Consider the following 16130-nt stretch of genomic DNA (forward strand, 5'->3'; position numbering starts at 1 on the left):
AAAATAAGGAATTCTTAAATCATTTTCAATTTTCAAGCTACATCTTTTTTTTAAAATTTTTTTACCTTAATGATGTAAATCTGAAGCCATAAAAGGTTTGACTGTATTTGGCATTTATAGACAGATTAAATTATGTATTAAAAGTATCCAAGCACCCCAAAACAAATAAATCATCTTTCTTTGATTTGAGATAATAACACAAGTCTCTTCTTGTCTTGAAAGAAGTTATACAAAAGGCAAACAACTGGGATATTTCATTTATTCTGTTCAAAACATGGCTTCAGTCAATCATCACACAATGTGGACATATCAACCACAGGAGAGTGTATTATGGAATTACACACAAACACATAAAATACAAAACAAAAGAGCTGTTGTCATAATCCCAGAATCCCTGCACTCACACAATGTTTTTGATTCTATAACTTTAAGATGCAAAATCTGAGGCAATTTCGTGGACAAAATGAGTTCAACTCAAAGACATGCGTCGTAAGATGATGACAAAATATTACAGAAAAAGCTACAGGGACGCTCGCAGTCCAAAATACAATTATATGAAACGAAAGACAGACAGATGTGTACAAAAATACCCTGTGCATTTGAAGTAATGCAGTATTTGAAGTAGCAGATGCAGATGTTTTTACTCCTCAAAAAACTATCATTTTGTAAAATTGCAGACGATCCTTCATATTGAACACATGCACATTGACACCATATATGTGCAATTGTTTTAACACTCCCCCACCATACATACACATAAAAAAAAACAACAGAAGCAATTTGAACTTAATTCCACTAATATGTTGTCCATGCTGGTTGCAGACTGACACATTTATGCAGGAGTCCAGGTTTCCAACAGTATGTACAAATTTAACACAGAGAAAGACACAGGCGATGAAGACAGAAAGGCAGACAGACATATTTTAAAGAAACTAATATTGTTGTTGTCATGGTTTCGTGGTTAGCACTCTTGCCTTTGCAGCAACAAGACCCGGGTTCCCAACCTTTCTGCACTGGACACACTAAATTGACTGTAGGTATGTAGTGGACTGGCGACCTGTCCAGGGTGTACCTCGCCTTTTGCCCTATGTCAGCTTGGATTGGCAACCCTCATGTGAAGGATAAAGCAGAAGAAAATGAGTGAGTTCCCCAAGGAGCTGATGAACATTTTTGTATCAACCTTTTTGTTTTTTTCATGTGACCACTTTCTAGGCACTGAGCTATAAACCGTATCCTTTAAAATTGTAAACAACCATGTGAAAACGTGGTTCCACAACATCGTTTTCTCCTCATATTTCTGTAGCCCTTGTCTCTGTATCTATTATACACATTTTTATTTACAAAAATAAATTCAGTAAATAAAGCAGTGTGGGTGATAAATGTTGGATGTGGGCAGTCTGGAGGTGCGCATGCTTGCAGCTGCATATATAATATGCATGCGTATCTGCAACACACAAGTCAGTGTGATGTGGGAAATGAGAGATGCATTTTTCCCCCCTGGGATGTTGTTATGCTGCTGTGACTCATAATCCTCTTTTTTTCAAAGCCCGTCATAGTCACCACCTGCATCTCTTCAGTCCCTTTCATTTGGAGATGCAAAGTGGCACGTGATAAAGTAACTAATGGAAAAAACGCCCATCCACTTGTTTCAGATAAAAGGGTTTCCCGGGAATTAGCTCCAAATTCTCATACATTTCCTCAAATGTCCACTGGGAGAGACCACACGAGACATGTGGCCGCCAAGAGCAACTTGTCCAGAGTTGGGTACAGATTTAAAAGATGCACTTGAGGTGTCAAGGATCCAAGCACATTTCTTGAGTTATTAAAATCTCCTTCTTTGTATGACAATGGATGAAGATGTCCAGCATCAAGAGACAATAGCTGAGAAGGAAAGACAGATAAAGAAGAGCGAGACTGAGAGAGATATGAAAGACGCCCGTCCACAGTCATAGGCGTTCTCCTGCGCAAAAAAAACAAAACTTTACGGTTCGGTCTGACAAGGAGATCAGTCAAACATTTGAATGTTGTGTACATAATGCGCACGGATTACAGCGTGCATTTACAGAATGAGTGGACCAATGAGGAGCTGACCTGTGGGTGGTAGGCGTGGCAGGACTCAGGTCGCCTGCGAATCTTCTGCGACCTCATTCTGTCACACTTTACTGATGCGTTATGTGCAACGGGGGTTAGGGAGCAACAAGAGCAGCAGCAGAGGTGTCTCATGCATTGTAATTCAAACACCGATACACAAACAAATCCACTGTACAATACTTTTTCTCACAAAGGTACACAAATTCAGTGAAAGTAAATTGAATTAGATATTTGCATGCACTACTAACATGATGTATTATCCATTAGCTGAAGGAAATCAGCAAATACCTAAAACAAATGAACACAAAAGGATATATTTGACTTCCTTGGGCTCCATGGTGATCGGCCCGTACTGTCTGGAACAGTCACAGTCTGCCTGAACCACCAGCATGAGTAGGTTGCTCTCTGGTATCTGTTGCACCACAAACATCCTAGAACAGGAAGAGATTCACTTAAAAAAAAATGTGCACGCAAACAAAAACATACAAAGAAATCGTCCTATGTCGTAGCACATCAATATATTTCCCTGTATCGTACAATAACAGAGCAGCGGCAGTGGCTGTATGTGTTGTTGTTGTTCTTCTGGCCTCATGAGGGCGCTCATGCACAACCTATGATGACAAACCTGGTGAAGTGTTTCTCACCACGTTTCTGCCTCTGCAGACATAAACACAACACTCTTACCCTCTGTTTGCCTCTCGCTAACGTCCCTGAATATTGTCTCTCAGTTTTCCAGTCAGTCTCTCTCTCCTCCATATGCTTCTCGGTCTTTCTATAGCCTCATGCAGCATGATCTAATTCTGATTCCATCCTCTTGATACCCCTGCTTTAAACAGACACTTTTGTCCGTATGCAGAGTGGAGCAAAGCTGTAGCAAATGGGATTATGCAGGGACAATTTAATATGTTGTGTTTGTGTGCTTACTTCTGGCATCGTCCACACTTAATAATGCTGTTGGTCTCTTTGACCGACGGCTCATGAACGAAGCTGGGGTACTCGGTGTCACACGGCTGTAAGATGTCCCCCTTTTTCTTATGAGCTGAGGCTAATAGAGAGACAAAGACAAGGTTAGGGAATATGAATGTGAATTTGTGTGTTTGACGGTGTGACTGACAATGATGATGTGTGAAGGTGTCTGCGTACAGATCAAATGACTCGTCTGAAGCTGAAAGAAGAGCCGCACTGGTGTGAGCTTTCACGTCTGCTTGTGATTTCCTCAGCTGCTTTGGCGAAATTGTATGCTTTGTTCTTGTTTTGGAAAATGTGCTTGCATTGGAAATTGGACATAGCAAACTTGATTTTGTTTGAAGTATGCTTCAAACTAAATCACAAAACACTCTCCTCTGCTCACATCTTAATGGAAATCTTTGATATTTCAAGTGGTGACTCAACAAATAATAGCGCACGATACTGCTGGAAAGACTTTTTTAGAGAAGTGGAAGAAACCAGTGGAATCCCAAATCTTAATCAGGATCTGGACTTTACTGGGTCGTCTCTATGGACAAAAGGGAGGACACTTATTATAAAGCAGGCCTGTTTGTAAAACCTGTTGAGACAATATCTATCATTTAACCAAGTTGTTGCATAGCTTTTGTTGTCCTTTTCCCTTTATCCCCTTCTTCTTTTCGTTTGGACCAGTATTGTTTTGTTTTGTGTGTTTATCTCATCAAACACTTTACCACACACACAAAAATCCAAAAATCCAAAACATATTTATTTAACCCGGGTCCATATTGAAAGTGAGATACTCACACACGCTGAAAGATGTCTTTGCTGAATGGAGGGACGATGAGGATGATGATGATGATGAGCAGATGATTGACAGGCGGAGAAATGGTTTGGGTGAATAGGAGATTGATGGAGAGACAGAAGCAGATGAGAGTTGAGGGGATCATTGGTCACAATGGTATAATTAGACCATGGCTGCAGACTGATGATCAATGTCGCATGCAGAGACTACAGGTGGTGTATAATGACGCTCTGAGAATCTTACTGAAAAGGGCCTTGATGGTGTAGTGCCAAAAATGATATGTGTCAGTGTGAGCTAATACTGTTCAAGCTGTTTTCCGGGAATTCTACTTTTTAATTTCATTTGATGTTTGATCAGTCACTGACATCATTTGTTAACAGCTGTGACCCAACTGTGGAGACGCTGGTACAGATTCCTCCTTTCAAGAGTATAGGGCTCTCTGTCTTACACCTGACACAAAGCGTCGCACAGTACAGCAAAACATTTTGTTGCTACTTTTCATTTTTACGCCCAGTGTCTATGTTTTGTAGCTAAAATGGCACTGGACACTTTTGATCAAGGGGTGTCAAACTCAAAAGGCATGGGGGCCAATGAGCGTCGAGTCTGGTCAAGAGAAAACACATATGTAGGGAAAAATACAGTTTGGTAGCGGATGAGCTAAAAATGATAACACGATAGATCACAAAGATATTTGTGATGGTATTTCACAGAAATGTCAAAGTAAAAGTGCTTGCTTTGATATGGAATGATGTATACATCACAGTAAAAACATATCAACGGTGCAAAATAGAGCTGCAACTAACGATTGTTTTCATAATCGATTAATCTGTCGATTATTTTCAAGATTTATTTATAAAATGTCAGAAAACGTTAAAAAAATGTTGTCAAACCTGGAAATGATGATGTTCTCAAAATGTCTTGTTTTGGCCCACAAACCCAAATGATTCACTTTTAATGATTTCTTTGTTATACGGAGCAAAGAAACGAAGAAAATGTTCACATTTAAGAAGCTGAAACAATCAGAAATCTTGTTTAAATAATGAAAAAAGCTTCAAACCGATTAGTCGATTATCAAAATAGTTGACAATTCATTTAGTAAATGATTAATAATCGATTAATCGAGGATTTTGGCAACATTGGCAACTGATATTAAAACTGATATTAAAACACCATACAATAAAGTCTGACTTTAATAGAATGGTGCAAACAGTTTAAACATGTCTAATAGTAAACTGACACAACATGTATTACTGTTAATGTAACGATGATGATGAAAATGAAATGTTTTTTTGGAATTGAAATGTTGATGGTGAGAAGTCACACAGATATATTACATTATATGTTATATTATATTATATTACATTATATAGATAGTATCTCTATTACAGTATATAAAACTTGGTGAAGATGATTGATGAAACATAAACAATTTCCCACACGTTTGTAATTAGGATGCATGGCAAATGCACATTATTGGTTTTTTTTTTATCTCCCTGTGAGCTCACCATCAGCAAAATGCTCTGTGTGCCAGAAGCCACAGATATTAAACTCCAGAAGAAACCTTGGGAGGAAGAGAGAGAAGAGGAGAGTGGACAAAGAGAGGAGAGAGAGTCAATTAGGCAGCCTTCATTATAGACCAAAGCAAATTGCAGGCAGCTTTCACAAACTGGGCCAGAACCCAAAGTTGTACCATGGGAATATTAAAATGGGTCCCTAAGTTATTCAGCAGTAATTGGAAGCTTTGTCTTAACTCGATAACTACCCTGTTGTTTTTAATGGAGGTGCTGTTTGAAGATGCACCACGTGAGTTCAGCCTCAGCAAGTCACAACAGCAAAAACTGAAGTTGTTCTTCTAAATGAATATGAGGCCCCTACATGAACTTCCTGTTTCCCAATAATACTAAATAACTTATCCTAAGTTTCAAACCTGTAAAAACGTATTAGACTACTGACCAGTGGTTTTTTTGCTTAGCTCTACATGTTTTTGTGTGTTTCCCTGTTTCCCAAATACAGCAACTACATGTACTACTTTTTAGAGATTAAACTTTAATCCACTGTACTTAATGTTTCAATTTGGGGCAGCCATCTCTGGTTGCCCCTGGCAACACTTACAGTAGGAAGTTGGAGAGGAACCACTTGAGGGCTGAAGCCAAACCATAGAACGGCTGAAGAGAGAGAGAGAGGGAAGTATAGATTATAGTTACTGCAGAGTCGACTGGATCACTATGATCACTATGGTATAAATATCATGTACCGACTGAGTTTACTGCACTTACACTGAGGAGCGGACGGGCACTGCTGACTGAGTGTGAGTTCATCTTGCACATGGCCTGGTAGTCGAACAAGGAAACCCTAAGGGAACACACACACACACAAACACACACCAACATAACCATCACAAATAAATGCCTAACCCTAAAACCAGGTCTTAACCTTCGTTAAAAGTTGTGTGGACCAGCCAAAATGTCCCCACAAGGTCAAAATGTGCCCACAAAGGTAGTTTTGCTTGACAATTGGTCCACACAGCCTACTAAAGACATGTAAATACACACACACACAGACAATCTATTTCATTAAATCTATTTTACTAATTTATATTGGTTCCTTGACCCGCTCCACTAGACCTTTGAAATAAAAACCCTGGTTTATAACTTAGCATATAAATACAAGTAAAACTGAATTGATTTTCTATGCTAAATTGATATATTTGGAGCCTGCATGTACAAACACAAGAACATGTACTGTAGATATGCACAGTTGTTTAGATGCACAGCCACCGACGCTGGCGCATGCTCGAAACCTGTTATGTAATATCCTGTGTCAAATGAAGCGTGAACAAATCTTTTAGTAGTTTAAAAATAGCCCGTCACTCATGACTTCAAACATAAAAGATGGGGCAAAAAGTAAGAGGGGGAAAGAAATCTAGAGCAGACAAAGATACTCAGAGGGGAGCAAAAAGAGGTTATTTACACCACAAACACCAACATGGGTGAATTAACTGCTGTCAGTCGACAGAGAGAACAACACAAGGCAGAGACCACGACATAAAATCAAAGCTCGTAAGTCTCGCGTCAGTAAAGAACACCCTCCAGGCCATGGGTTTCATGCATACTAATGTAAGGCTGAGATCTATTAAGAGCCAAGATTTACAAGCTGACCTCCAGGTGAAGTCGATTATAGTGTCATAAGCATGAAGTCATGTAGTAAATCCAACTCAACAGCTACAGATGTTTAATCTCGTCCAGGACAAAGTAACTCCCCTTTAAAGATAGACAACGCATGAAGTGATCACAGGTTTTACCTTTTGAACATGCCCATTCTGATCAGCGTGGTCATCACCGATCCATCGATTTCTCCAAAGAACCTCCCGGCCTATCGGGAAAGAGAGGAGCCAGACGACGCACCACGTGAAATCAACTGATGAATCAATTAAATTCCTGTCAAAATAAACTGCCCCCTCATTAGCGCTCATCCCTGCCACTTTCACCCCAGTGTGAACTGTGTGATTAATTATTCATTCCCGATGCTACCGTGTGTGTGTGTTGGTGAGTCATGTATGTTATGACACAGAGTCTGTAGAGGTGGGCCACAACAACCGTCCTGACAAAACATCGCCGCACTGTCACTTATTATTAACAAATTACATCTCTGTGTTGTTTTTTTTTTTTCCTTCCCCAAAAACAAATGAACAAAAAACTACACACGCGGTAATTTAGTGGTGCCTTTTCGTGAGGTTGCCAGGCAACAAGCGGAGGCCAATCTAACGAGATGGTGAGTGTGTGTTTAATTCTTAAAAATAACAAACTATTCCTTTAACATAGTCTCCATCATTGCATAAAAACACATGGATACACAATTTATGAATTGTCATATCAGTTGAGAATGTAGCTATTTTCTGATATTTCTGATTAACAAGCACATGTTCGAGTTCAGATTTAGATTCAAAGTCTGTTTCTTCTCGTGTTGGTGATTAACACTGACATGAATATGAGCTCTCAAACAATGATGTCAATGTGAGCGTGTTTGTGTGTGAACTCACGTCGTTCCGTTGTTTAGAAATCAGGACAAAGCCATTATTGTCAATCACATAGCACTCAATATCCTGAGAGGGAGCAATGAGACAGAGACAGACCAAGTCAATCACACGCACAAAGAAACCAAGGAGTATTTCTACACCTGTGTCGAAATATGGCCTCACAATGTTGAGGAAAGAGATTAAAAAAATCATAAATCTGCCCGTTCAACTACATCTGCATGGTTTTGTGTAAATAACAGACTTGGGTGAGAACACATCCTCCTTGGCAGAGGCAATAAAACGCAATAATTCATACCAATATTACAAAGTTGGATAATACATCCTGTTTTCGTCTGGGCTTGAGTACCCACATGTTCCAGTTACATCATAAATTCATGCTCGCTTGCTTTACTCACAACACTGCCACAGCGAAGAGGACAGATCCCTTCAACGTCGGAGCACTGGAGGGCAAACAGAGGCAGAGAGAAGGCAGCCAAGTGTTAGCGACGTGTCTCACCAGTCACCAATCCAGTTAAAATAACAGAGGTGATTGTGCGAGTGAGAGGAGTTGAGGCCATGTTTGTGTAAGCGAGAATATTTGAACACAAGCTCCGTCTGCATTCTGTCTGTGGAGGTGTGAAGACGTGAGGAAAGAAACTGTGCGCGGGTGAGAAAACATTAATTAGTGTGCGATAAAGCTCGTCTACCTGAGAGTGTTTGCACATCCTCCAATTTCTGCGACTTTGTGGATGTGAGTGTGTAATCTTTTTAACGCGGGTGTGAAGATGACTTCACTGAGCTCGGCAGGTGCTAGAAAATGTTAAATTTGGTTCAGAGTGATGCTTTGAAAAGTGAGAAGCAGGGAAGAATTATTCATACTCACATCTGTGTCATTTGGCTGAAACAAAACAAGAACATTACTTCAGTTAATGACGTGTAAGTTGATGCACAGTCTAGACTTCTCGTCTTTATTCATTCATTCACTCTCACTTAGCCGCTTACAAAGACATTCACTCAGTCAAAGAAAAAACATTTATTTTTATGAATTAATGTTTGAGTTTTCAAGCAGAACTAATAAAAAAAAGAAACAAAAAAATGTTGCTTCCCTTGCACTGAGGTAAAATGCCCTTTATAAATATAACTGCTTTTTGTATAAATAAAACATTATGTACACATCTCTCACCCAACAGTGGAGAGGTTGTGAGTCAAAATGTCAGTTGTTTTCCTCTTGACTTCAGGGTCACATGTTATGTCCACGGCACCTCTGCGTGTGGATCAGTGTTACGATGGACAATATGTCTTTGAAATCACGGTCAGGCGATACAGAGCGTGTCAAAGTGCGAATGAGACGATCTATCATCCTTTTCAATCCTATTAAGTTGCACGTCTTTCTCCCTGCCTCCAGAAATAAAGTACGATGCAGTGAGAGCGCTGACAGAAATGACGCAAGGAGGAAAAAGGTGATATATTTATATATATATATATATATACATATATATATATATATACATACGTATGTATGCTGTATCTGTCTGTGTCAATTATGTACAGTCAAACAAGTTTAAAGAATTTAAATTCCACAATTAACTCTGTTTCACTCAAAACTCAACCTTTCATTTGTAACATGATAATGTTGTTGCGCCTGATGGTGGCACGAGATAAAAAGTTGTAGTATCAGTGAAAACAGCAAATTTGCAACACTTTCAAGCATTATAACAAAACGCAAAATAATAGTTTTATATTATAGTTGATTGAGAGAAATGGTGAGATCAAATGATCAGTTACCTGTAAATCAACAGATGGACTGAGATACGGCTGGTGAATACAAATCTAAACTGTAAGCAAAGAATAAAAACTAGACTAGGACTAGGCTTTGTTTTCTAGTTTATACACATTATCACATGCACAGGAATATCATCTCTTCTTTGTGAAACACTTCTACTCAGTATCTCAAACAGGTTGCATTCCTCCATCCAGTGATTTCTAAATCCAAGCAGCACATAAAGCTGTTCCCTCAGACCTTGTGTCGGTAAATGTGTCGTGTCTGGGAAGCTCCAGGAGGAGTTCAAGGTGACGGCAAGGGCATTAATTACCGCCCATACCCAGAAACTCAATAGAACAGTTTCTCCCTGCAAGTTTGCTCACAAGCTAAAGCTGGGGACACACTACACTGCTTTCACAGTCGTTACCGATTTTAAAAAGACACACTAACCTACTGGTTTCAGCAGCATTTTCTATGGATGGTTGAAAGTCTGGGGATGACTACGACGGAGTATTAGGGCCTTGCATTAAGAAAAGAATATTTTATAATTAATGTCGACTTTAATCTCAACATTTTGTCTGCACAGAAGCGGCCACTGAATCCAGACAGTCAGTCTCAGACGTGGTTGGAATGTGAACGTGAGTTTTTGACCTGCTGAAACTCTTTTCTAAAGTAAAGACACTCTCTCTTTAGTCGCGTTACCAATCATGCAGAACTCAGAAGTTGCAACCCTGGACACCCAGTGCATGTCCTAATCCGCAAGATATTCCAATTTTATTCTTTAAATTTCAAATTTAATCTCAACATGTCCTAATTAAATCTCAAACAACTTTATTCTCAAATTTTTGAGTTTAAAGTCCACAAAATGTGTCTGCAGTTCAGTTCACGCTACCAGACTGCGTCGTCTCAAAAAATTCAAACGTGTTCAAACTGTCGCCAACTAGTGCTGCAGGTGCAGACTCCGCCCACCATCTTGGGTAAAAAAACTATTTATATAGTTTAATGGGTTTTGCTATGACATCAAACTAATTCCATGCAGTTTATACATTTAAGACAACACATAAGACTCTGTTTCTCAGGGAATGTGTTTTATGTGAGGGAAAACTGTAGAGTCTTTTAAAATATGTCAAAATGCAAATTTTAAAGTTTTTGATTTTCATTAGTCTCACAACACGTCCACTCCGGTACAAATACAGCATTTCGGCAGTGAACTGTGAGAGATATTACAGTATGTAGAGTTTATACTGAACACTTTTAAGGTTGTGGGTTCTGATTTAACTTCCACTCCGTCATACACATGCATTATTTTGAAACCCTATAGACACAGACAGAGCACAGAGTGCTGCACAGTCATGTCACATTACCATTCTGGAGGATTTCCATTAGACGGAGACTCATATTTTATTCTTACGCATCCAAATTCATAATTCATAGACTAATAATGTCTTATTTTAAGCTAACTTAATACAGTAGCTTTAACGTCAGATGTGATTTATACGACTTACGCAACCCCACTTCTCTGAGGTCTGCAGACTTTGTGCTGAGGTCGTAAAATGAATGATTTTTTATGTAGTTAGCAATGATTTATAGGATTAATATTTGTTCACTTCCATAAAAAGTTGATGATGACGGGGCGTGACAACCATTGATCTGCAGTGGATAAGGGGCATTATGCCATTTATAATGAATGAAAACACTGCCACATGTCCTTTTGCGTACAGGTATTTCATTCAGGATTCAGCACTGGTACTTTTTCCTTCACCCTCAAGGGAACTGAACCCTTAAAATAAACCATACAGAGGATTTCATGCACACACACACACACACACACACACACACATACACAAATATGCAGCCAAGCACATACTGTTAGTGCAAGCAAACACAAACCATACAAAATAAAGAAGTGAAAACATGACAGGGAGATAGCATGATAATGTAATCTGTGAAATATTGAAAAACTGAAGGAAAACAAATTGCAGTTGAGAAGGACGATTAGAGCAAAGTGAATTTCGTAGAAGAGATTTGGAAGGGGACGGTGCAAATGAAAATGAGAGACCGTGCAGCATAAATCTTGTACATAACTATTGCAGATGCTGCTAATGAGTTCTTAGTTGATGAATGTGGACAAAACATCACGTTTGTGCACAGACGGATTCGCATATGGTTCCTGCCAAAGCGACACGTATTAGCAGACGCATACATATACGGGGCACTCTATTATTCACACCTCTGCAAACACACATACATTTACACACAACACATTTTGGGGGGGGTTTTCTGAGCCACGTGGTCGTAGCTATCCATCATTTAGTGGCTAGCCAGCGGACTTAATGCTCTTCTAACTGCTGTCATCTACAGCCGTGTGAGCAAAGGAGGAGAGCGGCCAAGCTATCAATCACCCACTACAGCAAAAGGTGCTACGCCAAATTAAGCTAATGTTCGCTTGAAGGTGTATAGAACCATAAAGATTATGCCGCTGAAAATCGGCACCGCTGGAACTCTCAGAGCAGCTCACACAGCAAAATATCTATGAAAAACAACTCATTTTGTTTGAGGCAGAGTATGGTGACATAGAATAGTCTGCAATACACTTTGAAGTTTGAATGCAGTAATTAAAATAATGAAGCAAAAATCATCCTTGACTTCTGTAATATTTGAAATACAGTCTATGTCTGTTACTGGAAGATACCAGAGCTTCATTGTCATCAGGGTATTTGATTAATGTTTATGGTGTGAACGTGGAATAATAATGTTTAAGGGAGAAGACAATCAAACGTGTATGTTTACAAGTAAACAGATTAATTAATTAAAACATAATCCTTTCATCAAATGGATGGACATGGATGCTAAAGGATGTTATGATGCAGTAGAACGTACAATACACAATTCATCTTTTTTTATACGAATATTAAAAAAATACAATATGAATGCCTGAAACAATAATGCAACAATAGCAGGCTTTTAAATCTCAAACTTTATATAGCAGTGCTTGACATTCATGATTCATATTTTAAATGACATGTGGTTTTGACGACTCAATGTCATTGCTTAGAAAAGACAACTTCGCTTAATGTCAGCTATTTTTCACCGTACTACATCTAAGGGTTGTTTTTCTTTATTCAATTATTATTATTGTTATTATGTCAATATCTTGGAATTTACCTCCTGATACATAAACTATAGTGCGTCACATTGAGTGTGTGTATGTATTCACCTGTGTCGTGATGGCCCAGAATCTGGACTCCAACACTTCTAGAGTCATCTGGACACCAATGGCTACAAAAGAGAAAGAGAGAGAAAGTGAAAGGTCAATTACGTTCAGCAAAATGAACCAGATCGCTAAAAAACAATAAGCTCAAATGGATAGGGTAGACTTAAGGATAAAGAAGGGCAGGGAAAAAAAGTAAGTGGAATCAATCATGAGAACGTGAGGAGGGTAGAAGAGAATATGAGATGTATATGTAGATGTATTTGTGCATAGAAGGATAAAAGAAGGACAACATGACTGAGACTGAGGCTTGGAATCAAACCAAGGTGCTCCCCCGTCTAGTAAAGGCAAGCGTCCACTGCAAACATTAACAGCACATGCTGAAAGTGTCATGGCAACGGAATGGAAGCAGAAAGAAAACAAAGTGCTCGGCATGTGGCTGCACAGCGTGATCTTTCCAGTATTATCATTGTCAGTTTATGATGCACTCTTTGCCTTTTTATTCATCCTCTCATCTTTTTTCTGTTCTACAGGGTTTCGTGCAGTTCCATCGATGTCACGGCAAGAATTAAACTCGCCGACTAATATAAACAAACAACACAGAAAAACATGTATAACATGTGTTAATATGATCATTCGATGAATATTCAGTTCTAGCGTAAAAAAATCCAAATCAAGATCGACCAACTTTTTCCAATTTTCATCAGTGAGTGTCGTTTATTCAGGTGTGACGCAGATCAGTTGACTTTTGGGATCAGTAGCAGTTATAATTAAACGAATAGCACTTTTACAGCTGTATATAACAGCTTAAAAAAGCCAGTAAACAAACGTTTTATACACAGTCGTACTAATGAAAACTGGAAGTGGCAGAGAAACTGCCAGTAAAATACTGTATATGTAGGAGTAACAACAGCTGTCAACGACGGCCGTGCTGTAATGCACTTTAAACTGCAGTTTAAACGCTGGTGATTCTTTTGGAAGCAATAGCAGACCATAAACGAAGAGAGGGACTGTAATTTTAGCAGTTAGAGACGGGAACGTGAATGAGCAGATTACTGTCTCAGGGTGAGCGACTCTATCTTTCTCCCGGTTCTCAGGCTGGTGGAGCAGATGACGAGCGGCTCTGCAGATCAGCTACGCCTTCAGATATCAAATTATGAAAAACCCCCTCTACAGTAAGTGACCTTCTGAGCCTCCGCATTGCTGTGTGAACTGACTGTTCTTAGAGAGTGTGTGTGTGTGTATTCCCGTGTCTACATGCACTTGTATGTGTCCATCCTTACAAGCCTAGAATTAGAGTCCACACAAACCTACATGTTTGTATATGTTGCACACAAATGCATAAACACACACACACACACACACACGTATGGTGGCAAAATAATTGCTTAGGGCTTGCACGTCCGTCAGCATTTCAGTCAGCCTGGGAATGAAAAAAAGAAACTTTAATTGCATAAGTTCTCAGAGCACACATACTGTATACACCCACACAGACCATAAACACACACACACACACAGAGAGCGAGGGAAGGGATGACACTTCATATCAGCATCAAAGATTCAGCGTTTTTTTCCCAGCTTGCTTTTTACAGCCACTCAGGGAAAGCCTCATAATACACACACAGAATATACTGTGTAAACACAGGCCTACACACACACACACACACACATCACTTTCTCACGTCACTGCACATACAGTGAAGGTACGCATACTGTATGCGACGTCAGGCATAGGAGAATAGGAGAATAACTGTAAATTCTGGATTCAACATCAAGTTGTTTCTTTTACAGATTACAATAAATACTGTCTCATTTTAACTTTGCCTTGCTTTGCTTTATTTATCTAAGTCACATTACCTTCCTGGGTCCTGTGTTTACATTTGTAGTTTTTATTTATTAGTTTCAGTTCACTGTCCTTGATACGCATACATGTCATAAAACTAAACTAACTCAACTATTACACCGAGGGTAATGTGTGGAATCTGTGTGTTTCTGTGACGGATGTGATGTCATCAGTCATGTACACACGTGTGTTAGGACGATTCATACATTGTTTATGTCTGGAGTTAAGTGTTAAATGTATAAACAGAAACTGATAGAAAACGTTTGTTTGTGATGAGTGAGTTTTTTGGGCTATTTGAGGACTTTCCCACATACTCACACCCCCACCTGGCCTTGAAGTCATCTCCCTCCACAATAATCTCAGATAAAGTGTTGGAAGGCCATTATGGAGGTCAGCAGTAATCTGCCTTCCCTCCTTCTCGGAGGCTGACAGGCAAAATCTAATTAAAACCATCACATTGATCTTTGTGTGTGTGTGACAGAGTGTGTGTGTGTGTGTTAGTACATGTCTGCAGTCGGCTGTGAGGACAAACTTCAATTCAAGCCTATCTTTGTGACGACATTTTGGTTAATGGTAAAGGGTCTGTACTGATCCAGAGCTTTTCCAGACTCGATGGCCACTCAAAGCCGCTTTACACTACAATTTCTTTCTATCACATACAGTATCTTTCATACCCATTCACGTCACAGGAAGAGACATGAGCAAAAGAATCAAGCCGAACTGCAGATCAGTTGAAAAGACTTAACAATCCTAAAAATGTGGGTTAATCTCCAACAATTACCAGGGAAATGTCTTAAATCTCAACATTTAACAAAGAAGTCTGGTGTATTTAGCGACAGCACTGCTGATCGTGAGCGGAGAGCGGCATCACAAACCCTGCCGCAGTATTTCAGTCCAGTGACTGTGTCAGACGGAGTCTGTGCTCCGGTCATGGAGGAAGTACTGAACAAATATTTCTAATTAACTGATGCTAATGATTCAGTTACACTGAAAACAAGTCAGCCATGCATTGATGACTCCGTCCACATTAAGGTTCTATGTTGTAGTGGAAAACCAACCTAACCTAAAATAGGTGCCCCCTACGGTAGTATAAATAACTTGGGTGTGTTGTCATCAAGTAGTGATTTGACACAGGTTCGACTCCCACGTTAGACTTTTACACGTGACACACTATTATGTCATTGTGTGTAAGTTACTGCCTAGCACTGTCTTTTCTAGCCCTAACAATAACCTCACTAACATTTGTGCCTAGTTGAGTTGAAAAATACTGGTGCACTATTCAGGGGTTGGCCAAAACGACCCATAGATACGATACAGTTGGAGGACAGGTTGGATTATATGTATGAGTGTCCCCACTAAGGAGGCTGTACCAGATTGTGTATATGTGTGTGTGCGCTAATGCGACAGCGTATCTTGTACATTCACAGTCTGAGTTGCAATTAGCGTGAGCTGTCAATC

At 39.5% G+C, this 16130-nt stretch overlaps 1 protein-coding gene across 6 annotated transcripts in view; it reads right to left on the reverse strand.

Moving 5' to 3' along the window:
* Positions 1 to 242: 242 nt before the first annotated feature.
* Positions 243 to 16130, reverse strand: part of cacna2d4a (calcium channel, voltage-dependent, alpha 2/delta subunit 4a) — a 70065-nt gene continuing 54177 nt past the window's right edge. For 3 of the 6 annotated variants that reach the window (XM_058624956.1, XM_058624958.1, XM_058624955.1), the window contains 11 exons: positions 12836 to 12897; positions 8740 to 8754; positions 8273 to 8317; positions 7881 to 7943; positions 7143 to 7213; positions 6118 to 6193; positions 5954 to 6006; positions 5347 to 5402; positions 3844 to 3864; positions 3016 to 3136; positions 2179 to 2522 (listed from right to left, as the gene is read on the reverse strand). In XM_058624956.1, the coding sequence (XP_058480939.1) occupies positions 2369 to 2522; positions 3016 to 3136; positions 3844 to 3864; positions 5347 to 5402; positions 5954 to 6006; positions 6118 to 6193; positions 7143 to 7213; positions 7881 to 7943; positions 8273 to 8317; positions 8740 to 8754; positions 12836 to 12897 (737 nt within the window). In that variant the 3' untranslated portion in view covers positions 2179 to 2368. The other 3 variants (XM_058624960.1, XM_058624959.1, XM_058624961.1) reach the window with 2 other exon arrangements.

This window comes from Solea solea, chromosome 3 (genome assembly GCF_958295425.1).
Source record: "Solea solea chromosome 3, fSolSol10.1, whole genome shotgun sequence".
Classification (NCBI taxonomy): domain Eukaryota; kingdom Metazoa; phylum Chordata; class Actinopteri; order Pleuronectiformes; family Soleidae; genus Solea; species Solea solea.